The 26400-nt window shown below is 46.3% G+C and overlaps 1 protein-coding gene across 7 annotated transcripts in view; it reads left to right on the top strand.

Annotated features, from left to right (window-relative positions):
- LOC123771277 (transmembrane protein 245) overlaps nucleotides 1-26400 on the top strand; it is a 449452-nt gene that overhangs the window by 40355 nt on the left and 382697 nt on the right. For 5 of the 7 annotated variants that reach the window (XM_045763753.2, XM_069305160.1, XM_069305158.1 and 2 more), the window contains exons 6-7: nucleotides 11640-11747; nucleotides 15137-15228. In XM_045763753.2, coding sequence (XP_045619709.1) covers nucleotides 11640-11747; nucleotides 15137-15228 — 200 coding nt within the window. The remainder of the gene's footprint in view (nucleotides 1-11639; nucleotides 11748-15136; nucleotides 15229-26400) is intronic. The other 2 variants (XM_069305159.1, XM_069305161.1) reach the window with 1 other exon arrangement.

The raw sequence follows: 26400 nt of genomic DNA, 5'->3' as shown, positions 1-26400 counted from the left end.
TTTAATTTTATCTCTCTCCTTTGTTTATAGGGCGATTTGCATGAAACTTATACACCTGACTGCACGTATGCCTATCTGTAAGGGTGCCAGTTTTGGAGGAAATTGGTTGATGTCAACCTCAGCCACAGAGGGCAATACCTTAGACTTTATTTTTTACTTACTTGAATGTTTGTTACTTGAAAATGAATATCTCTTTCATTTTTTATTCAATTTACATGAAACTTACACATTATATGTAAATTTTATATCTCTAAAATCGTAAGCAAGCGTTTTTATCTTGAGTTCATTTATTGACTTTATAATAGCAATAAACATGATATATTTGCATAATTTTGGGGGGGAACTTAGACTATTTGTATTAGGAAAACTAAAGATGTTTTGGAAATCCCTTGCAAGAGATCCTTTATTATATGTTAATGTGTCAGAAAAGTGTCATAGAATGATTATATCTGAAAGGTGTGATTGTAAACTTACACTTGAAAATGTGTAAAATTCGTTTAAAGAAATAAAAAAATAAAAAATCTACCTTACTATTTAGGCTACAGTACTGAAACTTAAAACAATTGCAGCCCTCTCATATACAACTAGTCAAAAATAATGGTTGACACTGAACAACGACTTTACTGTACCCGAATACCGCCCCCTTAAAGATGGCGTCTGTTTACAAGAGCCCTGAGGAAGCTGATGTGAACCCCATGTAGCCGCGGGAGTTTTGAATGGAACGTGAAAAATACAAATACCTGGAGGCGCTTTGCACAGTTAAAGGGTTAATGCTCATTACCCCTATCCGAGTCTTACAAAATAATGCCAGTTGATTTGACCGTGCCACAGAATTAATAACTAAGGGATAGGGAATGAAGAAACTTGGTTAAGTCACCAGTGTGTTTGCAAACATTACATATAAACATATGCAAAACAAGCATACATAAACTTTTCTTAATATAAATAGACCGGTCCAGTATAGAGGACATAAAAATAACCGATAATTAAGTTTTTAACAGATGGTGCATAGATCTACTGACGATTCTATGCAATAATTCAATCTTGGTAACCAGTACCACTTAAAGAAGTATTAATGCTTGCTAGAAGGTAAGTACACCTTGTACCTAAAGTTACTTGAGTGACAACGTTACTGAAGTTACTTACTGTTGGACAACCAGGCATCCAACAGCCTGGTTGACCAGTCCAGCCATGAGAAGGCCTGGGCAATGACCAGGCTGCAGGGATGCTAAGCCCCAAAACCAACACTAGGTAACCACAATGTAAGGTGAGCCGAGACGATACTCGACAGTTGACCAACCATGAAACTACCACTTCTATACTGGCAAGACATAGGATAGCCAGACTTGCCCAGAGCAAAACAATTGCCAACATTACAGATAGAGCAATTATGAATAATATTTTCTTTATTTAACACTTTCGCGCTCCGTGGAAACTCGCGGTTGACAGGGGGTAGGTGGCCCCTCCATGCGGGTAAGCGCGCGGTGACACCCAAATGTGTATACTTGTTCCAGCTTTATCACCTTAATTCTCGTGCTACGTCGCTCGTTTTGGTATCATTGTGTTCGCAATTAAATTCTCTACAGGTGTGTATAAATATAATGTCCAAAAGCCTAGCGTGACTCCCAACAGCAAAGCGTAAAGTCGGCAAAAACGCACAAAATCAGTAACATGTGCATTCTCGTTCCATTTTTTTACCTTAATTCTCGTGCTACGTCGCTCGTTTTGGTATCATTGTGTTCGCAATTAAATTCCCTACAGATGTGTATGAATAAAATGTACAAAAGGCTGGAGTGCCTCCCCGCAGAAAAGCCTAAAGTTACCAGTGAACGAGCACCATTTTGTACATTGCAACCTAATGTTCAACTCGTTCAATTTGATAACATCAAATTTCGTGCTACGTCGCTCATTTTGGTATCAAATTGTTCGCAATAAAAAGGCGATTATTTTAAAACTAGTCCCAGAATAATAGAGCAATAACTGGATTTTTAACAAATATTTTAATTCTGGACGCTCATCATCACAAATTTATTTATATCTTTCCAGTGTTCTGACATAAATATTTGTGTTACATCTTTCATTTTGGTATCAAATTATTCGCAATAAAAAGGCGCACATTTTAAAACAAGTCCCAAGATAATAGGACAATAAATAGAATTTTAACAAATATTTTAATATTCAGACCATAGACCTATTTATAATATTTCAAGTGTTTGGACATCAAGTTTCATGTTATATCTTTGATTTTGGTATCAAATTGTGTGCAATCTAAAGGCGCTTATTTTAAAACCACTACCAGATTGATCTGATAAAATTTAAATTTTTAAAAAATATTGTAATGAGTGACGCAGTATTGCGTCGTTGGAACACATTCAGTAGAAAAGTGAGTGACGAATTATTCAGTCTGTGGAACGCGAAAGTGTTAATTCTCCCTCACAGCCCACACTGAATAAGTAATACACAATTTATGCAGACACTTCCCACATAATAATACACTCAACATACTAAATCTACTTGACTAATTGTATACTGAAGATCACGTATATAATGTAGCAATGTTATCAGCAGGTCTACTTGCTACATACATATTCAAGGGAATATCTGTTCTTATACAGTCTCTCACTTTAGGCATTTGAAGAAATACAATTACAGGTTTAACTAATAACAAAGTGACTTTAAAATGACACAAGGTGAAGATATAAGTGAATACCAGAGGAGTAACAATGTATTAATGAATATTACTTAGGATACCAGTCAAATCTAGCAGGATAACCTCCATGTGGAGGACGTGTGGTTTTATATACCAGCCTACACTACATGCTCACTCATACAGCAAACAGTTTATACTACAGGAATTTATTTGTAATTGCAAGATACAGTGGAAACCCATCTTGGCAAATTATATAGGAAGTATAATAGTGTACCAGCTCCTCTCTTGTTATCTTTTTGAGCCAGCTCCTCTCTTCCTGGATATAATAGTGTACCAGCTCCTCTCCTCCTGGTTATAATAGTTTACCAGCTCCTCTTGTTATCTTGGTGAGCCAGCTCCTCTCTTCCTGGTTATAATAGTGTACCAGCCTCTTCTCTTGTTATCTTGGTGAACCAGCTCCTCTCTTCCTGGTTATAATAGTGTACCACCTCCTCTCTTGTTATCTTGGTGAGCCAGCTCCTCTCTTCCTGGTTATAATAGTGTACCACCTCCTCTCTTGTTATCTTGGTGAGCCAGCTCCTCTCTTCCTGGTTATAATAGTGTACCACCTCCTCTCTTGTTATCTTGGTGAGCCAGCTCCTCTCTTCCTGGATATAATAGTGTACCAGCTCCTCTCTTGTTATCTTGGTGAACCAGCTCCTCTCCTCCTGGTTATAATAGTGTACCAGCTCCTCTCTTGTTATCTTGGTGAACCAGCTCCTCTCCTCCTGGTTATAATAGTGTACCAGCTCCTCTCCTCCTGGTTATAATAGTGTACCAGCTCCTCTCTTGTTATCTTGGTGAACCAGCTCCTCTCTTGTAATCTTGGTGAACCAGCTCCTCTCTTGTTATCTTGGTGAACCAGCTCCTCTCCTCCTGGTTATAATAGTGTACCACCTCCTCTCTTGTTATCTTGGTGAACCAGCTCCTCTCTTGTTATCTTGGTGAACCAGCTCCTCTCCTCCTGGTTATAATAGTGTACCACCTCCTCTCTTGTTATCTTGGTGAACCAGCTCCTCTCCTCCTGGTTATAATAGTGTACCAGCTCCTCTCTTGTTATCTTGGTGAACCAGCTCCTCTCTTGTTATCTTGGTGAACCAGCTCCTCTCTTGTTATCTTGGTGAACCAGCTCCTCTCTTGTTATCTTGGTGAACCAGCTCCTCTCTTGTTGTCTTGGTGAACCAGCTCCTCTCTTGTTATCTTGGTGAACCAGCTCCTCTCTTGTTATCTTGGTGAACCAGCTCCTCTCTTGTTATCTTGGTGAACCAGCTCCTCTCTTGTTGTCTTGGTGAACCAGCTCCTCTCTTGTTGTCTTGGTGAACCAGCTCCTCTCCTCCTGGTTATAATAGTGTACCAGCTCCTCTCTTGTTATCTTGGTGAACCAGCTCCTCTCTTGTTGTCTTGGTGAACCAGCTCCTCTCCTCCTGGTTATAATAGTGTACCAGCTCCTCTCTTGTTATCTTGGTGAACCAGCTCCTCTCTTGTTGTCTTGGTGAACCAGCTCCTCTCCTCCTGGTTATCGGTGTGCCAGGTCCTCTCTTTGTTATTATGGTAATTACATAAGTGAAGTTACAGGATGAGAGCAACGGCAACCCGTCTTCGACTCAAGTCCATTACATCCAGCGCTCGACCCCGCAGACGCATTCATATTTTTTTTTTTTTTTTTTTTTTTTGGGGGGGGGATATATACAAGAGTTGTTACATTCTTGTACAGCCACTAGTACCCATAGCGTTTCGGGCAAGTCCCTGGAATACGATCCCCGCCGCGAAGAATCGTCTTTTCATCCAAGTACACATTTTACTGTTGCATTAAACAGAGGCCTACAGTTAAGGAATTGCGCCCAGTAAATCCTCCCCGGCCAGGATACGAACCCATGACATGGTGCTCGCAGAACGCCAGGCGAGTGTCTTACCACTACACCACGGAGACTGTTAAATTTTAAACTATATTTTGACATGCTGTTCAGTCAAAACGGGAATGTTTACAAATATAATTTAATATCATAATATATTAGCATATTGTGCATGTATAGGCATAGGTTAAGTTTGGTTAGGTGTTTAGGTTCTGTTGGCAATTATTTGTTTTTGTAGTACGTGGGTGAAGCATTTATAGCGTTGGGGTTCAAACAAATTCGTCAGTGAAGCACTTGTTCAGGAAGTGTTCGAACAAAATCAGTTGAGTCGTGTGTAAACCGTTTTTCATTCATAAACGCGGTTTGGTGGGTGCATGGAATCACTTTTGGGTCTTTGTTTGGAGGACAGGCTGGTTTGTAGTATCCTGTCTTCCCAGTTCCTGGAACTGGAGTTGGGAAGACAAAAAGATATACGGCTTTTTGTTGTATATCCCTTTGAAACAACTGACGGTTTTGGCCTCCTCCACCTTCTCACTAGCACTTGTTCCAACCTTCTACCATTCTGTTTGCAGAAGAAAAATTTGATATTTTTTCGGCACCTTTGTTTCCTCAGCTTGAATTAGTCTCCTCTTGTTCGTGGTGTTGCTAGTTTCAAGAATTCCTTTGTCAATTTAATCGATTTCTGTTAGTATTTTGTAAGTGGTGATCATATCACCTTTTTTCCCTCTTTCTAGTTTTGGCATGTTTAATGCCTATTATCTCTCCTTGTAACTCTTGTTTTTATTTCTACAAGCCATTTTGTAGCATGCCGTTGCACATTTTCCAGTTTATTTAAGTGCTTCTTGAGATTTGGGCACCATACAACTGCTGCATATTCCAATTTTGGTCTCACAAAAGTTATGAACAGTTTCTTTAGCATTTAACCATCCATATAATTAAAAGCATTTTGAAGTTGGAAAGAGATGCACATGCTCCTCTCACAATGTTCTTTGTGTGTTCCTCTGACAACAACTTGCTATACAAAACCATCCTGAGGTCTCATTCTTTATTAGAGTTCTGTAATTCCTTTCCTCATAATTTGTAAGTTGTGTGTGGGACTCTATCAAAAGCCTTTTCTGTGTGGATCCCCGTCGGCTCCCTGAATCTATCCGAACCGATGATGTACTATACTGAGTTAGTTTGGGGTCATCAGTCACCGGAGTCCTTTGCCTACTGGGGACCACAAGCCAGAACCTGGCTCCCTGACAAAGGCACAGGGAGCAATGGCCTATGAGCACTTTACATATAAAGTATGTCATATTGCCTTTGACTGGGGAAGGCACCCAGAAAGATAGGCGAAACAAAACAGACCACAATCTGGTTAAAATTGCGACCTACGTCTGGCAAGAACCAAAGAACTCCCCTAGAAAGAAAACAAGCAACACTTCGTCCTACTAGCACTCCCGTTCGACAGGGTGGGTGGGGGGAAGAGCTGGCTTACATGAGCCAGCAGTATAGTACAGTATTATCCTTTCATGTCAGGGTTATTGTCTCTAGGACATTCGGAATCACTCTCTGTTGAGGACGTCTTTGCCCTTGGGGAGCGTCGGGGGTCTTGTGACTTTGTCTTGCCTTGTTTGGAGGGGGGGAAGGTTTTGGCCAGACGGGGCACACTGCAGCTGGCGCAGCTTGCACACGTGGTGGCTGATGCTTCTCCCTGACTACCAGTTTGTTGTGTGTCTTCGGGGGTTTTAGTTTTCATTTTCTGGCATTTCTGCATTTTTTTGGACAGAGGAGGTCTTCTTAAGCTTCTTATTAGGCTAGCCTAGGTTGTGTTGGTGGTCCTTCTCTTTTGTCTCTAGGGTTTCACTGGTGCTACTGGTGGTCGGTTTGCCTGATATTAGACAGTGGTTAGCAGGCCCCAGTGCCTGAGCTACCCATAGGGCTCATTCACCCCATTTGCCCCTGGAAAACCCAAGTGGGATTGGTCGTACAATGGATACTTCTTCCGAGCCCTCTCTTGCCTTGTGCGAAGTTGAAGGTTGTTCGTCGCCCCCTGCCTCAGGGAGTCTTTCATCCATACTGCCTTCGTCATGCTGCCTGTTGGGTCAGTGATGCCTACGACCCTGATTCTTGTGGGATTTGCTCTCCACTTGTCATTGTTACCCATTCTTTGTCTGAGGATGTTTGGGGTCAGGCAGCAGCTTCGTTGCATGGTAGGTTTTCGTTGTTGCAACGAGCCAGGTTGGTTGCTTGGTTGGAAACCTTGGAACTGCCCCGCTGGAGTTTTAGGTACCAGGTTTTAGGGGCGTTGGTTATTTCAACTGGTTCAGTCCGTGCACCTGCTTCCAGTTCCCTAACATCTGGGGGTAGGAGCCGGAGCGGGATTTTCTTTTGGGATGAGGCTCGGGTAGTTTCGGGGATTGTCCCCTTCTAATTCAGAGATGTAGGTTGAGCTTGATTTCCCCGCCAAGGCTTCAGAGACGGCCCAGCAGGTACCTTTCCTTTAGGCTTTTCCCTGGGATTCTTCTGCCTTTTCTTTAAGGGTGGTGGGAGGGTGGGGATGTGGGTTCTGCCAGAATGGAACATTCTGCCATTCCAGAACCGGAACTTGTCTGCTGTTCCGGAACCGGAACAGTTCTGTAGGAATGACTAAAATGCCTAAATCTGTATTCTCTTGAGAGCAGGTGAGAGAGATACATAATATTTTACACATGGAAAATACTAGAGGGGCTGGTCCCAAACCTGCTCACAGAAATAACATCACATGAGATCAGAAGGCATGGCAGGAAGTGCAGAATACCCCCATTGAAAAGCAGAGGTGCAATAGGTACTCTGAGAGAGAACTCTATCGACATCAGAGGCCCGAGACTGTTCAACACACTTCCACTCACTACACATAAGGGACTTAACTGGTCAACCCCTCACGGTGTTCAAGAGAGAACTTGATAAACACCTCCAAAGGATACTTGATCAACCAGGTTGTGATTCATACATCAGACTGCAAGCAACTGCATGCAACGGCCTGGTTGACCAGTACAGCAACGAGGAGGCTTGGTCGGGGACCGGGCCGCTAAGCCCCAGAATCATCGCAAGGTAACCACAAGTTAACCTGCCCTGGGGCCTGTGTCGGGGGTTTCCGGGGCTAGGGAATGATTCCATTAATTGCCCCAGCTTGGGTTTTTGTGCCTTCTGGGCTGGGGTGGTTGTGGCGATGGTGGTGGTTTTCATCTCCTCCCTCCCTTCTGCTTTGGTTTACCATACTTGCCTGCGTGAATTACGTACCCTCGCATTGGGTGCATCCATCCTTGATTTGGGTGTTTTGTGGTGGTTTCGCTTTGTTTTGGTTGCCATTTTGCTCTCCTGGGAGTGCTTCCGAGCCTGGCCGCTGGCCGGCGCTGCTGGTTGTGTTTATATTTGGCTGCTGAGCGTTTGCGCTCGATTTTTAGGGGCGTTTTTCAATTATGACATACAGTAATTTAAATGTAAAGTGCTCATAGGCCATTGCTCCCTGCGCCTGTTGAGGAAGCCAGGTTCTGGCTTGTGGTTCCTAATAGGCATAAAGATTCCTGTGACCAATGCCCCCAAATTAATATAGCACATATCAGTTTGGAAAGCTTCAGGGAGCCCCTTCGGCTCCTCAGAGCTATACCAGGCTGATATGCATATATTAGACCGTGGCATCAGTCAGTTTGATTTGGGTTCTAGCCTGCTAGGTACCATGAGCCAGAATCTGGCCCCCTCAGAGAGGCACGAGAAGCAATGGCCTATAGAACCCCCCTTCCCTATGTGGTTGGAAGGATTCTATGTCTACCATCTACTGGGTTAGGCACCCAGAATGGTAGGCGCCCATAAACAAACTCCACCTGGTGAAAATTGCGACCAAAAACCGAACTATCAAGCAGAACTCCACAATCTGAAAACGTGCAAACACCAGTGTCTGTGCAATTCCCCCCCCCCATTCCCAGGAGGGGGAAGGGGTAGCCCCAGACCCCTCGCATCGGCTACCCAACCCCAATTCTAAGGCTGATGTGTTACATGGCGGTCGTTCAACTCTGGCTCCTGTCTCTGAGCAGTGCTGTACCTTTCTGGTGCTGTTCTGCTGTGTTTACTAGTTGTGTTTTTACTAGTTGTGTTTTTACGGGGGTTGAGCTTTGCTCTTTCGGCCCGCCTCTCAACTGTCAATCAACTGTTTACTAACTACTTTTTTTTTTTTTTTTTTTTCCACACCACACACACACACCCCAGGAAGCAGCCCGTGACAGCTGACTAACTCCCAGGTACCTATTTACTGCTAGGTAACAGGGGCACTTAGGGTGAAAGAAACTTTGCCCATTTGTTTCTGCCTCGTGCGGGAATCGAACCCGCGCCACAGAATTACGAATCCTGCACGCTATCCACCAGGCTACGAGGCCCCTAGTGTGCTGTGTGTGCTGTGTGGTAGTGTGTGAACCAGGAGTACTTCAGGGATTACTAGGGCTGCATCTGCCTAGGGCCACCTTCCCTAAGTGCCCTGTAAGTACTGCCCTTGCATAGGTTGAAGGATTTGGGGTTGCCTTCCACAAGGCGTTCTGGAACTACCTCTGTAGGGTCTTTTGCTGCTCGGTGATTGCCCGCCCTTGGGGTCAGCTGGGGGTTTTCATTGCCACTGTTTGACCTTGGATAGGAGGTACTATCGTTGCTGGTAGGGATGCAAGGTACTGTGCAGCTTGCCACCTTTTACACAGCAGCTGGTTCTGTTCCTCCTGAAGATGATGTACTTTTGCTGGGTTTTTCTTTTCTTTTTGTTTGTTGCTTGGTGGGGGGTCTGCCTCTTGATTCTTGTCCACTCTCTTATTCTTGTGATTACCCACTAAGTCCCCGTGATTGTAAACATCACAGGGGTTCAGCTTTTAATAGATCTCTTGGTAGTTGGCTCAACCGGTTAGCAGTACTTTGCCTTGGCTTCCCTTAGCAATCAGCCTAAGGGCCCTAGAAAACCCCATTGGTGCTCATTGGTCCAATAGATGCATCCTCTGGGTCCCATCTCGCTTTGTGTGAATTCGAAGGGTGCTTTGTTCCCTTGTCTCAGGGGGACAGGGGGACAGAGGAACTGGGGAGGAGTTGACTTTGGGTGCTTGGGCTCTGTTTGACATTGCTTGGGTGTTGGTACCCTCGGCACGGGGCTTGTTATTGCAGGAGGAGGGGTTTTCTTATATTCACTGGTTTAGCCTCTGTTATGCTGCCTGTTGGGTCGGCGACATCTTCGACAGGAAGTTATGCAAGTGGTGTTCCTTGTTGGTTCTCCAACTGACCCAGCCCACTGATACTAATACTAGGGTGCAGGCAGCATCAGCGTTGCATGCACAGATTCGGTTGCTGCAACGAGCTAGGTTGGTTACCTTTCAGGATGCCCTTGCGGCTGCCTCGCTTTGGTTATAGGAGACCCAGACTTGGCGTTAGTCGCTTTGACTTTGGTTTCATCCCCCCCCCCCCTGCTACCGGCTCCCAAACCTCTAAGGATTTCGGAGTTGGGGCAGGGTCTAGATTGTGGTGAGACTCAGACGGTCTTGGGGGCTGCTCCTTCTGGTTCGGTGACGGAGGCATTCAAGCCTGCTCCTCTGGCCGGGGCTTCAAGGTCTGACCATCAGGCCCCCCATTTTCCCCAGCTTTTCTGGTTGACTTTGCCTTTTCTTTTGGGGCAGAAGATTTGGTGGATGGTTCTGCCCCGGGTCCTGGTGTGGAGGATCCCAGGGCTGGGGAGAAGTTGACTTGGGGGGGGGGGGGCTTGGGCCCCGATTGACCCTGCTTGGGTGTTGGTACCTTTGGCAAGGGGCTTGTTGTTGCAGGGGGAGGGGTTTTCTTAACCCCCTTCCCTGTACGAAGTTGATATGGGAAGTTGATATTGGCTCCTACCCGGGTTTGGTTCCGGATTCCCTTGGGTCCTTCGGTCCCTTCCTTCCGGAGGTTTTCGGCTTCCCTTATCCCGCCTAAGGAGGTCCAGTTCATTAGAGGCATGGCATTTGTTCTGGCGGACCCGCACGCTTGAGTAGCAGGAAACTTCTACTGTGGTTCAGGTTTACCTTGCGAGTTGGAGCACCTTATCACGTGCTTGTTCGCCCCCATTCTTCCTATGGATGTTGGTCGGGTGCAGCTCCATGTGCAGGTTCCCACCCTTTCGGTGTCCCTGGTAGTTGAAGATTTGCGTACCCGGGGGCACTAGCCCTCGGTTTTGCATTTCTTTTTCCTGCTCAAGCTCTCTTCGCACTGGCTTGAGAAGGATGTGAGGTGCTGGGGACCGGGCATGTGTCTGGTACGCTTGCCTCAACAGTTCAGGCGTCGGCTGCCCCTTGTTGAAGTTGTATGCACCGATTCTGAAGGAGGCGGTGTATCTATTCTCTGCATTCCGTCTTGTGTGCTGGTAGGCTGTGCTCGCTCATTCTATGGAATCCGTGTGGGCCCTGGCTCTTAGATTTTCGTCTCCTTTTTGTCCATTGCTGTTTGCTGATTCTGCAGTTATGCAGTATCTGTAAACGGCTTCTACTAGCTGTCGTCCTATGTCGGACTTGTTGGTTCTCCTGGGGTGGCCGTGGGGAGTCGTTAATGGAGGGGTCGTGCCAGGGTTCGGGGCTCCTCAGGTCGTGGTGGGCCAGTGGTACAAGCTTCAGAACCATTAGGAACTGCCGAAAAAAAAAGGAATTACATAAATGTCTCCTGAAGGCATCATCTGTTGTAACGAATCCACCCCCGCAACGAACTGGGTTTGTCCCATATAGTGCGCTGAATCGAGGTTGTACTGTAGTATACAATTTGCACTGTTTAAGGTTTTTGCCTGACTATCAGGGGTGCTTTCATGGTGGTGGGAGTTATGACTTGACTTTAATTAATTAAATGTAAAGTGGTCCTAGGTCACTGCTCTCTGTGCCTGTCTGGGATTCCCAATGGTTCATTGAGAACGAACCCAATTGTACTACCGAGACGAATAAGTTGGATTGGATATTAATACAAGTTACCTTGTACTGTATTGGAAAATAGGACTTCTGTAATGTCCTTTATGTTTATGTTCTTACAGGAGCTGCCTTGCATGTGCCAATGGGGACTTCTACTTTTAATTTATTCTTATGTATTTTATGTTGCAGGGCTATGGCCAGCTGGGAGCGTGCCTGTCTTCTTGATCCTGTGTCTCCTGCTTGTCGCTGGCCTATGTACGGAGGTCCTTGATGTGCATGCTGCTCTTAAGTCATCCAGTAAGTTGTCAAATATTTATTAATTGTTTATTGAATAATGTACAGTACTTGTTCATCATTCACTACATTTTCTTAATATCCAGCGGTGATTCATATAAGCTCCAAACATTCTTATCATGGGATGGTGTTAGCCCTTGTCCTCTATAATCACTGTAGAATAGACCTGTTCTTTGTAATGTAGGTGCAATCAGAGAACATTGTATGAACATCACAGGTCCATGGCTATTCAGTATCTTTACGGCAAGCATTAGAAAGATTGCTGTAGAAAAGTAGAAGTGGTCAAGAGAAAATTAGACACTTTCCTGCAAGTAGCACTTGACCATCAGAGTTGTAGTGGATATGTAGGCATGTGGGTGCTCCAAGCAATAGCCTGTTGAACCAATTGTCAGTAGTCAAGCCTGGCCCCAAGCTGGGCCTGGGAAGTCAAACTCCCACGACCCACTTCAGGTACACTCTTAATTGGTCTCCCAGCCCTAGTGTGCCTGACCCGGCCTCCCAGCCCTAGTGTGCCTGACCCGGCCTCCCAAGCCCTAGTGTGCCTGACCCGGCCTCCCAGCCCTAGTGTGTCTCACCTTGTCTCCCAGCCCTAGTCTGTCTCACGTGGTCTCCATTTCTCACCTGTTCATTAAGCCATATTCAGTCTTGCCTGGAATGCCTACACTCAGACTCAATGGTTACCTGCATATACACACATCTGCACAAACTATACATGTTCCAACTTTCCAACATACATATACATCCATTCTTATATTGGCCAGTAGCTAGGGTATCTGGCAGTACCCGAGTCTGTGAGGTGCCGCAGGCCTCCCATATGCACACACTGTCTTGCCCTACACGCACCCTCTCCGTCTTCCCCTGCACTCACCCTCTCCGTCTTGCCCTGCACGCACCCTCTCCGTCTTGCCCTGCACGCACCCTCTCCGTCTTGCCCTGCACGCACCCTCTCCGTCTTGCCCTGCACGCACCCTCTCCGTCTTGCCCTGCACGCACCCTCTCCGTCTTGCCCTGCACGCACCCTCTCCGTCTTGCCCTGCACGCACCCTCTCCGTCTTGCCCTGCACGCACCCTCTCCGTCTTGCCCTGCACGCACCCTCTCCGTCTTGCCCTGCACGCACCCTCTCCGTCTTGCCCTGCACGCACCCTCTCCGTCTTGCCCTGCACGCACCCTCTCCGTCTTGCCCTGCACGCACCCTCTCCGTCTTGCCCTGCACGCACCCTCTCCGTCTTGCCCTGCACGCACCCTCTCCGTCTTGCCCTGCACGCACCCTCTCCACCAGAAAATTATTTTTCCAGGACATGCATTTTCGTTAGAAAATTCTTTTCAGCTGAAGAATGAGACGGCAGGCTTCCAAAGGAGTCCAGTATGGGTGGATGCTTGGTTGCTTAGGCCGGGGGGTGCTTCAGGGGTTGTCCAGTGGTGGCGTAAAGCCACTGCCTGCGGGCCACTGGTTCTGTGACGGTGGATGTTTTTTTGGGTGGATTTTGTTTCCCTGGTTCCTTGTTCCAGGGCTCGTGTGTCTCAGGTTGTCCACAGTGTCATATTGCCCATCCAGCCTGGGGTCTGCCCACGTGCCCATGCCGTTCAGAAGTACGCGGTGCACGCAGCGGTTTTTCGTTAGGTGCCGGGGTTTTTATAATTGAACAGGATCCTGGCCGTGTGATATCTTAGGACGTTCTGGGCCCTTTCCGGCCTTGTGTGACTCTGGGGCATCTGTTGTAGGCCTTGATCTCTTTTTTGACTTGAGTCCTGCAGTATTGCTGCCTCCTGGGTAAGTCCACATTTTTACTTCTCTGTGGGTCGTTAGCTTCAGGGAGCCAATGGGGCTTCTCCCAGAAGCCCAGCGTTGAATGTAATGAAACGCCCATTTCTGGGGGTAACCCCAGAGGCTTCCTGATGCCTTTCCTCCCTCTGATTGGTGGTTATCCATCAAGCCTAGTACTGAGGTGCTGGGAGGCTTGCTTTCCTGAGCCGGTTCCCTCCCCCTTATCAAAGTGGGGGTTACACTAATGAGCGGGAGTTACACTAATGAGCGGGAGTTACACTAATGAGCGGGAGTTACACTAATGAGCGGGAGTTACACTAATGAGCGGGAGTTACACTAATGAGCGGGAGTTACACTAATGAGCGGGAGTTACACTAATGAGCGGGAGTTACACTAATGAGCGGGAGTTACACTAATGAGCGGGAGTTACACTAATGAGCGGGAGTTACACTAATGAGCGGGAGTTACACTAATGAGCGGGAGTTACACTAATGAGCGGGAGTTACACTAATGAGCGGGAGTTACACTAATGAGCGGGAGTTACACTAATGAGCGGGAGTTACACTAATGAGCGGGAGTTACACTAATGAGCGGGAGTTACACTAATGAGCGGGAGTTACACTAATGAGCGGGAGTTACACTAATGAGCGGGAGTTACACTAATGAGCGGGAGTTACACTAATGAGCGGGAGTTACTAGTTGAGGACAGGTTTACGCTTTGTTTCCTTTACACAACCTACCCGACATGAACCATAGTCCTGGCTTTGTTACTGTTGACTCTTCACAGTACATACTCAAATGTTCTAAACTTTCCAACAAATGTGACCTCACATAAGCCTACCCATCCTTTTTTCTCTGTTTACTTTCTCTTCTTTTTCTTATGTTCCCATTCCTACTTTTATTATCACCACCTTACACCCTATATTTCACCTATCCTCTCCATACATTTCTCTAAGGTTTCTTCTTCCTCACCTCGCTCTTGCCTTACTTATGCTCGTGTCTCCTTCGTCTCATCACAATCGACTGGATAATGGTCCAGGACGGACCAAAAGTCGTCGTCTTTTCATCTTCTAGTGTGTGGTTTGGTCAACATGACATACTAACTTAAATGTAAGGTGCTCATACGCCATTGCTCCCTGTGCCTCTTTTGGGGGGGCCAGGTTCTGGCTTATGGTCCCCGGTAGGCCCAAGAAATCCTGTAACTGATGACCCTAAACTAATATAGCACATATCAGTTTGGATAGCTTCTGGAAGCCTTTGGGACTTACCCAGAAAATAGCATTTCATTACACTCAAATGCTGCATTTTTGTACCACAACCATCATAATTCTTATTTCCATTCACACTATAAATCAAAAATATAATGTAAAGAAGAAATTTCAGCTTATCTTGAAGTTTTTCTTTTTGTATGATATTGTAGATCTTGAAATGTGAAGTTCTTGAAAATTTACATAACCAAATCTCTGGTTATCGGAATTTGTTTAAATATTGTGAAGTTTGGCAGAAAATTATTCAAACCCATTTTTGGCCTAATAACCCAATTATTTGGTTAAGCGGGGCTTCGGGTAACCGAGCTCATACAGTAATTACATGAATAACTCGACTATAGTATATTATTTTATCCAGCAGAAGAGGAAGGGGCAAGCTTGCTGGAGGCTGCTGTGTTGGTGTGTCTCAGAAGTGATCGTCTGCAAGAACTGTCTGCCCTTCCTCTTGAGGTGAACAATCAAATGACCTAGATTTTCTTTGTACTGACAAAGAAGCTGAATGATCTTAAGTGAGGGATTTTAGCCCATGTTAATTTATATAAAGTAGGCAACTGGTTACTTTTAAGTAAATATAATATATTTGTAATTACTTAAGTGTAGTTACAGGATGAGAGCTACAGTCATGATGTCCCATCTTCCCAGTACTCTTTGTTGTATAACCCTTTGAAACTACTGATGGTTTCGGCCTCCACTACCTTCTCACTTAGCTTATTCCAACCGTCTACCACTCTGTTTGCAAAAGAAACTTTCTAATATTTTTAGAAAAAAGTGTCCTCTTGTTCGTGAAGTTGCTGGTTTCAGGAATTCCTCTTTTGTCAGTTTGGTCGATTCCTGTTAGTATTTTGTAAATGGTGATCACATCACCTTTTTTCTTCCATCATCTAGTTTTGGCATGTTTAATGCCTCTACTATCTTCTCAACTTTTGTTTTTCTGTTCCGGAAGCCATTTTGTAACGTGCCGTTGCACCTTATCTAGTTTATTTATGTGCTTATTGAGATTTGGGCATAGCTTATCGATGGGAATTCAGCATCGGTGGGTGCATAGAATGCTCTGCATAGCTTGCAGAGCATTCGTTGCCGGTGGAGGCTGCACGACTTGTCGATGGCAATTCAGCATCGGCAGTGCAGTATAGCTTGCAGAGCACTCGTTGCCGGCGGAGGCTGCACGACTTGTCGATGGGAATTCAGCATCGGCGGGTGCAGCATAGCTTGCAGAGCATTTATTGCCGGCGGAGGCTGCACGACTTGTTGATGGGAATTCAGCATGCTGTGGGTGCAGCATGGCTTGTAGGGCACTCGTTGCCAGTGGATGCTGCATGACTTGTTGAATTCTCAGTGGGTGCTTACACGGACCGTTGAAATCATGAATTTATCTATTTTTGTCTGAATCTGATTTTCTCTGGCTAATATTCTGAGACATTGCTCTCAGCCGCGCGAGTTCACAGTAAACAATGCGGTCACATGGCCAGGCACAGTACATTCTAGGTCCGTGGGAAAAATACCTATTGCCTATACTATAAAAGGTATACCCAATTATTTGGGTATACCTTTCTCACATCGTTGTGATACAACGATGTGAGAAACAACTGCATGGCAGTGAGGAGAGAAGCAGAAAGAAATTTTGAAATTGATAGCGAACAAATGTATAACAGAACCAGGCCTATTCTATAAATTCATAAATAACAAATTGCATGTAAAGGATAATATTCAGAGGTAGAAAATGGGAAACAGATTCACAGAAAATGAAAAGGAAATGTGTGAAAAATTAAATGAAAAGTTCCAAAGTGTGTTTGTACTAAATGAAATCTTCAGGGAACCAGATGCAATAAAAATTCCAGAGAACAACATGGAGCACATAGAGGTGTCTAGAGATGAAATGGAAAAAAATGCTCAAGGGGCTAAGTAAGAACATAGCAGTTGGTCCAGATGGAGTTTCACCATGAGTTCTGAGTGTGTGTGCATTTGAGCTCAGCATTCCACTTCAACTGATTTTTCAGGCATCCCTGTGTACAGGAGTTGTAGCAGATGTGTGGAAAAATGCTAACATTGTTCCAATGTACAAAAGTGGCAGCAGGGAAGACCCCCTTCCCTCAGTTATAGACCTGTATCATTGACAAGTGTAATAGTCAAAATATTTGAAAAAATAATTAAAACTAAATGGTAGAACACCTGGAGAAAACTATATAATATCAGACAGTCAGTAAGGGTTTCTATCTGGAAGATCATGTGTAATGAATTTACTCGGCTTCTGTGATGGAGCCACAGAGATTTTACAGGAAAGAGATGGTTGGGTTGACTGCATCTATCTGGACCTAAAAAAAGCTTTCAACAGAGTTCCACATAAGAGGTTATTCTGAAAATTGAAACATATTGGAGGGGTGACAGGTAAGCTTCTAACATGGGTGAAAATTTTTCAAACTGATAAAAAAATGAGGGCAGTAATCAGAGGCAATGTATTTGACTAGAGAAATGTCACAAGTGGACTACAGTACCACAGGGTTCAGTTCTTGCACCAGTAATGTTCTTTGTCTACATAAAAGATTTACCCGATGGAATATAGAATTATATGAACATGTTTGCCAATGATGATAAGATCAAAGAAAAGATAAGAAAATTTTATGATTGTCATGCCCTTCATGAAGACCTGGACAAAACAGTGTATGGAGCACCACTTGGCAAATGGAATTTAATGTGAATAAATGCCATGTTATGCAGTGTGGAATTGGAGAACAGAGACCATACACAACCTACAAATTACGTGAGAAATCTTTACAGAATTCTGATAAAGAAAGAGATCTATGGGTGGTTCTAGATGGAAAACTATCACCTGAGGATCACATAAAGAAAATTGTGCGAGGAGTCTATGCTACACTTTCTTACTTCAGCATAGCTTTTAAATACTGTACATGAATGGCAAAATACTAAAGAAATTATTTACGACTTTTGTTAGACCAAAGCTGAATATGTGGCTGTTGTATGGTGCCCATATCTTAAGAAACACATCAACAAACTGGAAAGGCTGCAAAGACATGCAACTTAGGGGGCGTATTAGGCCATTTTTAAATGTTTAATATCGACCAAACTTTTTCTGGGGGGAGCCCCTATGGCTCCCCGGAGCTATCCATGGCTGATATGGATACGTAACTATTTTGCATCAGTCGATGTGGGTGGAGTTCTAGGCCTACCGGAGACCACGAACCAGAACCTAGCCCCCTCACAGAGGCACGGGGAGCAATGACCCATAGAAATGCACTTGTGATTTGGAGCATTCTATATCTACCGTCGACCGGGACAGGCACCCAGAAAGGTAAGCGCCACAAAACAAACCTCTATTCTGGTTAACAACGAAAATCGACAAACGAGTGGACAGAACTCCCCCAAAAAACGAACAAACAAGCATGACGTCACATGCACAGCACCGCATGTCTGCGCAGCTCCCCCCTCCCTGGGAGGGGGAAGGGGGAACCCCAGACCCCCGAGCCAGCGATCCCCGCTCCAGTTCCTCGGCTGATGGGATAGTGCACAGTCGTGTGGCTCCAGTCTTGTCTCAGTGCTGTGACTTGTTTTCAGTGCTGCTCTTACGGTGGTCGTGTGAGCTGGGAGTAGTATTCTCAGGTACTTGGGCTGCATGTGCTTAGGGTCACCTGTCCTGTAAGTACCGCACTTGGGGCTTGGGGTTGCCTTCCACAAGTCACCTTGGGTCTACCTCTGTTAGCTTTTTGCTGCTTGGCGATTGGCCGCCACGAGTGTTTGGGGGTTTTCTTCCCTTGTTTACCTTGGGGTAAGTGGTAGTTATTGCACTGGTGGGGCGCAGGGTACTGCGTAGCTAGTTTTCACCTATAACAGCGGCCGGCTCTGTTCCCTCTGGGTACGTTGTCGACTTGTGTGGTTTTTCTTTTCTTTTTGCCTAGTGGGGGGGTGGGGGGTCTGCCTTGTGTTCCCTCCCCCTTATATTAGGGTCGTTTGTGTGGTGGCACCCCTTGCTTCGCCCTCACGGGTGGACACGTCCCGTGGGTTTAGCTTTAGCAGTTTGCTTCGTAGTTTGAGGCGCCAGTTAGCAGTGCCCTGCCTGGGATAACCCTTAGCAGATCAGTCTAAGGGCCCTGGGAAACCCCACGGGGGCTCTCAGGTCCGATAGTGGAGACCCTTGCGTCTCCTCTCGCTTTGTGCGAGTTTAGGGTGGCTCTGTCCCCTTGTCTCAGGGTGACTCATATTTTGCCGTTGTCATGCTACCTGTTGGGTCGGTGACACATTCGACCCTGAGTCCTGCGAGCTGTGTTGCTTGTTCGTGGCTCATTTTACCCAGTCTGCTGATGACTTACCGTGGGTGCAGGCAGCTCGCTCGTTGCAGGGTAGATAGTTGCAACGCACTCGGGTTATCGCTTCCCCTGACGCCCCGAGGCTGCCCCGCTTGGTTTAGGGACCCAGACTTGAGGATTTTGGTTGCTTCGGCCTTGGTTCCGGCCATGCCCTCTTGTTTTCCCCCTTCGGTGGTTAATTTGGTCCCCCCTCCTGCTTCCGGCCCCTAAGCGTCTGAGGGCTTTTGGGTCGGGCAGGGTTTTAGAGGTTTCTGAGACTTGGGCAGTTTTGGGGGTTGCCCTGTCAGGGGTGGCTGCGGAGGCATTCGAGTCTGTTCCTCCGGCCGATGCTCCGGGATCTGACCAGTGGGCCCCTTCTCTTCCAGCTCTTTCGGCTGCCCCGGCTTTTTCTTGTGAAGCCGGGGCTTTGGAGGTCGACTCGGCCCCGGGGCCTGGTGTAGAGGCTCCTGGGGTTGGGGAGGAGCTACCTTGGGGGCCTTGGGCTCCATTGGACCCCGCCTGGATTTCCGTCCTTCTGAGCGGGGCTTACTGTTGCAAGGAGTGGGGTTTTCTTTTCCCCCGTCTGTGTACAATTTGGACTTGGGTTCTGCTCCTCCCTGGGTTCGGTTCCGTGTCCCTGTGGTTTCTTCGGTTCCGTCTTCCGGAGGTTTTCGGCTACCTGCATGTCTCCGCCTGCGGTGCGGTCGGCCTTTGCGGCTTACCTCCTGCATGACCCGGAGTTTGCCTCCGTAATGGTTCTTTCTTCGTTCAGGTTGGATCATCATGTCCTTACTGGGTGTGTTGTGAGGTTCCGGGTTCGTCCTGGCTTGCAGACTACCCCTTGTTTTCGCTGGATGCTTGGGACTCATTCTGTCGAACCCGCACGTTTGAGTGGTGCGAGGTGTTGACGGTGGTCCAGGCTTTCCTCGGGGGCCACTTTGCGCATCTTAATGAGTGGCTTTATGCTCCTGCTCTTCTGCGGGATGTTGGTGCGATGCGGCTCCTTGTGCGGGTTCCTTCTCTATCGGTTGCACTTGTGGCAGAGGAATTGCACTATCGTGGCTTTTTGGCTTTGGTCCTGCGTTTCTTTTCTCTCCTGGAGCTGTCTTCGGATTGGCTTGCGGAGGGTGTAGAGGCGCTTGGGTACGTTCCTGGGTCTGGCACCTTGGTATCTGCTGCTTGGGCGTCGTCTGCCATGTTGAAGCTCTTTGTGCCGGTCCTGTGGGAGGCGTTGCTACTGTTTTGTTGTGGGGCATCAGTGCTACCGCTTTTGTTGTCTCCCCTTCGGGTTGTATCTGGCACCTCGCATGTTCACACGCCTTACATGGGTTGTGGTGGCCCGTTTGCATTTGTTACGTGTTCGGGTGTTGGCTTTCCTTAGCGACTGGCTGGTTTGGGCTCCTGGTCGGTCCGCGTGTCTGCTCGCCAGGGATTGGTGTTTTCGAGCTCTTCGGGTTCCTGGGTGAACTGGCGGAAGTCCCGTTGGTTCCCTCCCAGGTTCGGTCCTGGCTGGGTCTTGTGTGGGACTCTCGGACCGCTTCCTTGTCTCTTCCTCCGGAGTCTCTCCTTCAGCTGCGGTCTTGCCTGTCTGTTTCTGGGGGGGGCTCCTAGGGCACCCGGCGGTTGCTCGAGGGTTTGTGCAGGAGCCTGAATTTTGCGATGTTGTTCTACTCGCTGGGTTGGGTTTGGCTTCGTCGGCTGTTCTGGTTCCTTCGGGGACGTCCCTTCCGCCTCTCTCGCGATCGCTGGGTTCGACCCCAGGGGCTTTGAGTCGGCTGCTGTGTCGCCAGCTTCATCTACGGGTTTTCGGGGTTCGGTGCCTTGGCGCCTGCCCGAGCCCTCGCTTGATGTGTTCCCGTATGCGTCATCGCTAGGCTGCGGCTTTGTGACCAGTGCTCTCCAGGCTGGCCAGGGGCGGTGTGGTCCGTCCTTTCGTCGGGTCCACAGCACGGTGCGGGTGTTTGCGGCGGTGTGGTTTGCGCTTCAGTGGGTTCGGGTCACCCGGGGATTGACGTTCCGGCTCCATTCAGACTGTTCCCCGGTGGTTCCTTGCCTGAACCGAGGGGATTCGATGCGGTCCTTAGCTCTTTGGGGTTGGTTGCTTCGGGTGACTCGTCTGCTGAGTTCTCGGGGTTTGGCTCTCCTTCCGTTGGTTCTGCCAGACGTTCGGGCACTTGGAGGTGGACCTCTTCGCGTCAGGCGTGGTCGAGGAGTCTTCCGTTTTCCGTGGCGCCCTTCCCCGCCTGCGAGGCTGTCGGGTTCGACGCCTTTCGGCGGGACTGGTCGAGGTGGGGGTTCCTGTACCTCTTTCCCCTGGTTCGGCTGTTATTCCTGGTCCTGGCTCGCTTGGAGGCTTCCCAAGGTCATGTGGTCCTCTTGGCCCCGTGGTGGCTGGCCCAGCTGTGGTTTCCGGCGCTGCTTGCATGGTGTCTGCACCCGGAGGTTTTCTGCAGCTCCGCCTCTTTCTGGAATTCGGGCCGGTCCGGTGCGAGAATGGTTTGCTCTTCTCCGCGAGTCTTCGCGTTTGGTGTTTTTGACTCATGTTTCTCACCTTCCCTATGGTGAGCGGAAGGCTTCTTTGTTGGTTTCTCGCCCGCAGATTTGTCTCGGCGGCAGTGTGACGTTTCCTGGCGGTCCTTCCGGTTCTTTTTGGCCCTTCGTCATTCCTCGCTTTTGGTTCGGGTGGTGTTGTCCTTTCTCTCTTGGTCGTTCCAGGCCTGTCATCTGCTGCCTAATATTGTCGCCTCATATCTTACGGCGCTGGCAGGAGCCGCTGCTGCTAGCTTTCGGTATTGATGTTCCTTCTGCACCGTTTTGCAGGCGGTCTTGTGCGTTGTTTCACCTCCGGCCTGCTCCTGCACCGCCAGAGCCGTCCTGGTCTTTGGATAGTGTTCTCCTATCTTTCTTCTCCTCGGTTTGTTGTGGCCCTTTCGGCTCAGGATTGCTTTGCTGAGGCTCTTTTTTTTTCTGTTGGCATTGGCCTCTGGGGGTCATGTGACGGGGCTTCGTGCTCTTCTCAGGCGCAGTGGTTTTTTGCTCCTTTGGTTGTTGCTTGGGTTGTCAGGCTGGGGGTTCACCTTGTGTTGTGTCCGGTTGCGGCCCTCCGCCGTTATCTGCGCTCCACTGCTTCTGTGTCCAGGGACGCGCTTTGGGTTGATCCGTTTCCCTTCTTCCCTGTTCGCGGGTTCGGGTCTCACAGGTAGTCCGCGGGGTTATTAAATCTGGCCAGCCTGCAGTCTCTCCCCGTGCCCATGACGTTCGTAAGTTTGCTGCTCTTGCTGCCGTCTTCGGCGTTATTTTTGGGCTGACATTTGGGCACGGGGTTTTTGGCGGTCGGACAGGGTCCTGGTTGCACGCTCCCTTGTGTACGTTGCTGGGCCTGGTCGGGTCTGTGTTGCTTTAGGTCAGCGGATGCAGCCTGTTGTCTCGTCTTAGAGTTGAGGAGTGGAGCACCAACTGCCTCCCGGGTAGGTCCCCTTGTTTTATTAAGTAGTCTTTGGGGAAGTAGCTCCGGGGAGCCGTAGGGGCTCCCCCAGAAAACCAGCGTTGAATGTAATGAAACGCCATTTTCTGGGGCGAGTCCCAGAGGCACCCTAGCGCCCTCCCGCCCTCCAGTTGGCATTTTTTCGCGATTTTTATATCCAGCCACAGAACTGGGGCGGGGATCGCTGGCTCGGGGGTGTAAGACTTCCTCTTCCCCCTCCCGGTGAGGGGGGAGCTGCACAGACATGCGGTGCTGTGCGTGTGACATCATGCTTGTTTGTTCGTTTTTCTTGGGGAGTTCTGTCCACTCGTTTGTCGATTTTCGTTGTTAACCAGAATAAGGGTTTGTTTTGTGGTGCTTAACTTTCTGGGTGCCTGTCCCGGTCGATGGCAGATATAGAATGTTCTAAATCACATGTGCATTTCTATGTGCCAGTGCTCCCCGTGCCTCTGTGAGGGGGGCCAGGTTCTGGCTCGTGGTCCCTGGTAGGCCTAGAACTCCACCCACATCAACTGATGCAAAATAGTTAGGTATCCATATCAGCCATGGATAGCTCTGAGGAGCCTCCAGGACTCACCCAGAAAATGGCGTTTCATTACATTCAACGCTGGTTTGTTTACTAGTTGTATGTAAGAAGAAGGGCTAAAACTGTTCTATGTTTCAGTATCACACCCTAAATAGAAAGGGAGGGATTTTTTTTTCCAACGAATTTTACACATTTTGTATAAAACTCTACAACCACAATTTTCAAATGAAATCATTTCTTAGACACTCATCTATTACATTAGCATATAGTAAAGGATTTGTATAGAAAGGATTATTCAAAATATTTTTAGTTTTACTAATACAAGTAGTCAAAGTTAGTTGACTTTAACCAATTTCCTCCAAAATTTGCACCCTTACGGATAGACTTACAATCTGTAAGGTGTATAAGTTTCATGCAAATCGGCTGATAAAAAATGAGAAAAAAATTTGAGAGAGTAAATTTTTTTTTTTTTTTTTTTTTTTTTTTCATAAAACTAAATATTAAAATACTTTATTATATGCTATTGTCATTAATGCAATATATATGCTTAGTCATTAACATGATTTCAGTTGACACTTGTTTGATGATAATTTTTGACCATTTTGGAACATTTTTGACACATGATTCAATATATTTTTTCTCCCTTCCTCTTTACGCTACGATGCTGAGACTTGAGCCAGTTGAACCAAATTTTATATACAACTGGTCAAAAAAGTTTGACTGAATTCGACCCAGTTTTCATTTATCGCATTTTTCCGTAATATGCCCCCTAAGTGGCTTCCAGAACTGAAGGACAAGAGCTACGGGGAGAGGTAGGAGGCATTAAATATGCCAAAACTGGAAAATAGAAGGGAAAAAGAGGTGGTATGGTCACTAAGTACAAGATAGTAATGGGAATCGATAAAATTGATAGCGAGGAATTCCTGAGATATGAAACAAATCCACAAGGGCTGTGACGAGGGTTCGAACCTACGTCCGAGAGGATCCCAGATGCTGCCTTAATCGACTGAGCTACGACATGGTTAAAAGAATTTCAACAGGGAAATCATCCCGATTTTCCAACGGTTCCTGCAGTTTCTCTGAGACACAAACCATGGTTTGACGCAGTTCCCCCATGTGCCCTCTCATAAAGTTTTTTTAAATTGGAAATGATTTTCTGGTTCATAGGCTGAAGTAGAGGAGTGATGTTAGGAGGAAGGAACTTTACTGTAACAAAACTAAATTTGTTAAACAGTGAATCTTCCAAGCCTGGAGGATGAGCAGGAGCATTGCCAAGGAAAAGCAGGGCCTTGAGTGGCAAACTGTTCTCCTGCAGATATTTTTTGATGGAAGGGCAAACCACTTCATTCATCCCACTCGGTAAAAAAATAGCCTAGTCACCCATGCCTTACTATTGGCCCTCCTCATCACACACATTTTGCTTTTTGCACATTATATTTTTTTGATAAACCTTGGATTTTCCAAATGATACACAGGCAAGGGTTTAATTTTCAAATCACCACTCACATTACAACACAGTAAAAGAGTTAGCCTGTCTTTCATAGGCTTATGTTCGAGCAGTGACTTCTCCTCCTAGGTAATGTACGTCCTCTTTGGCAATCTTTTCCAGAATAGCTCTGTCTTGTCACAATTAAACACTTGTGTTGGTAGTTATCCCTCACTCTCTACAAAATCTTTAAATTCGCCAACAAATCTTTCAGCCGCTGGTTTGTCTGAGCTGGCAGCTTCCCCATACCTCTCAACACTATGAATGCCACTTCTTTTTCTAAATTTCTCAAACCATCCCCTGCTTGCCTTAAAATTTTTCGTATCTGCATCACTCGTTCCAGGGGTTTTCTTTATAAGATCTTCATGCAATGGTCTTGCTTTTCCATAAATGATGGCTTCTGAAATGCTATCATCTGCTAACTGCTTGTTGTTTATCCAAATTAATAATAACTTTTCAACATCCTCAAGTGTTTGTGTTCTTTGTTTCGTGATTGTTGATACATCTTTTGCCACTGTAACACTCATAATATCTTCTTCTTAGCAAGTACGGTGAATATCGTTGACACAGATTTGTTGTACTGCCTAGCTAGATCAACAACCCACACACCATCTTCATGTTTATGAATGATCTCTGTGGTCATCCTCACGTGTGTTTTCTTAGGGTGAACCTTGCCACCGACTTTCTTGGGACCCATGGTGTCATATGTAATAACTACTGTACTTTTATGTTCAAAAACCAAAAAAAGCAGAATAAAATGAAATTCTTTACAAAGAATTCAAGCACGATCATCACTAAGCGGGAGGTACTGATAAACTGAAGTGCGGTTGCCTGTGCCACCAGGGACTATGTGCTCAGTCCACCCACATGTATATCAACAAAAGTCACAAGGCGAGGCAAAGGTCGTAACCTGATTCAAATTTTCCAAAGAAATTGAGTTCGTAACTTTGAAAATTTGCAAAGAGGGACGTTTGCTGCCCGTGGATCTACTATACCTGGAACTTATCACCGTTAAACATGTTATTTTCAGTTTCTCAGTCGAAGACTTTATTAATACTGTATTTGCCTGCAATTTTTCAGTGTCTTCTACAGAGGCAATTTTCATGCTGATTATTTTATCATCTGCAAAGGATGACACGAAGCTGTGACTAGTCTTTTTGTCTTTATCCGAGATAAGAATGATAAATAGCAGTGGCGCATGGAGTGTGCCCTAGGGTACAGAACTTTTCACTGCACTTGGGCTTGATCTTATTGGATTGACCTCACTCTCTACATTCTGTTTGACTGAAACTTGAAAATCCAACTCCCCACTTTACCTGTTATTCCTATTGATCTTTCTAATATTAAAAGAAATATAATAATATAATAAAATATAATAAAAATATATAATAAAATATAATAAAAAAAATATAATAAAATATAATAAATTCTTTCTAATATAATAAAGAAAACTTTCTAATATTTTTTTTGGCATCTATATTTCCTTAGCTTGAATCTGTGCCCTCTTGTTCTTGAAGTTGCTGGTTTTTGGAATTCCTCTGTCAATTTGGTAGATTCCTGTTAGTATTTCCTACCAAACATTTTGTTTGACTGAAACTTTTGAAAATCCAACTCCCCACTTTACCTGTTATTCCTATTGATCTCATTTCATAGGCTATCATTTCATTGTCACATTTGTTGAATGCCTTTGCAAAGTCTGTGTATACAGAGCACCACTTGGTTTCCGAAGCCCTTGGGGACAAGACCCGTCGGTTAACATGTAAGTTCGTAAACGAGAAATAGAGGGAAAAAATAAACTAGAAATGTAAAAAGAAATTTTTATGAAAAA

This window comes from Procambarus clarkii, chromosome 54 (assembly GCF_040958095.1).
Source record: "Procambarus clarkii isolate CNS0578487 chromosome 54, FALCON_Pclarkii_2.0, whole genome shotgun sequence".
Classification (NCBI taxonomy): Eukaryota; Metazoa; Arthropoda; class Malacostraca; order Decapoda; family Cambaridae; genus Procambarus; species Procambarus clarkii.
This window is presented reverse-complemented; position numbering and strand designations above follow the sequence as displayed.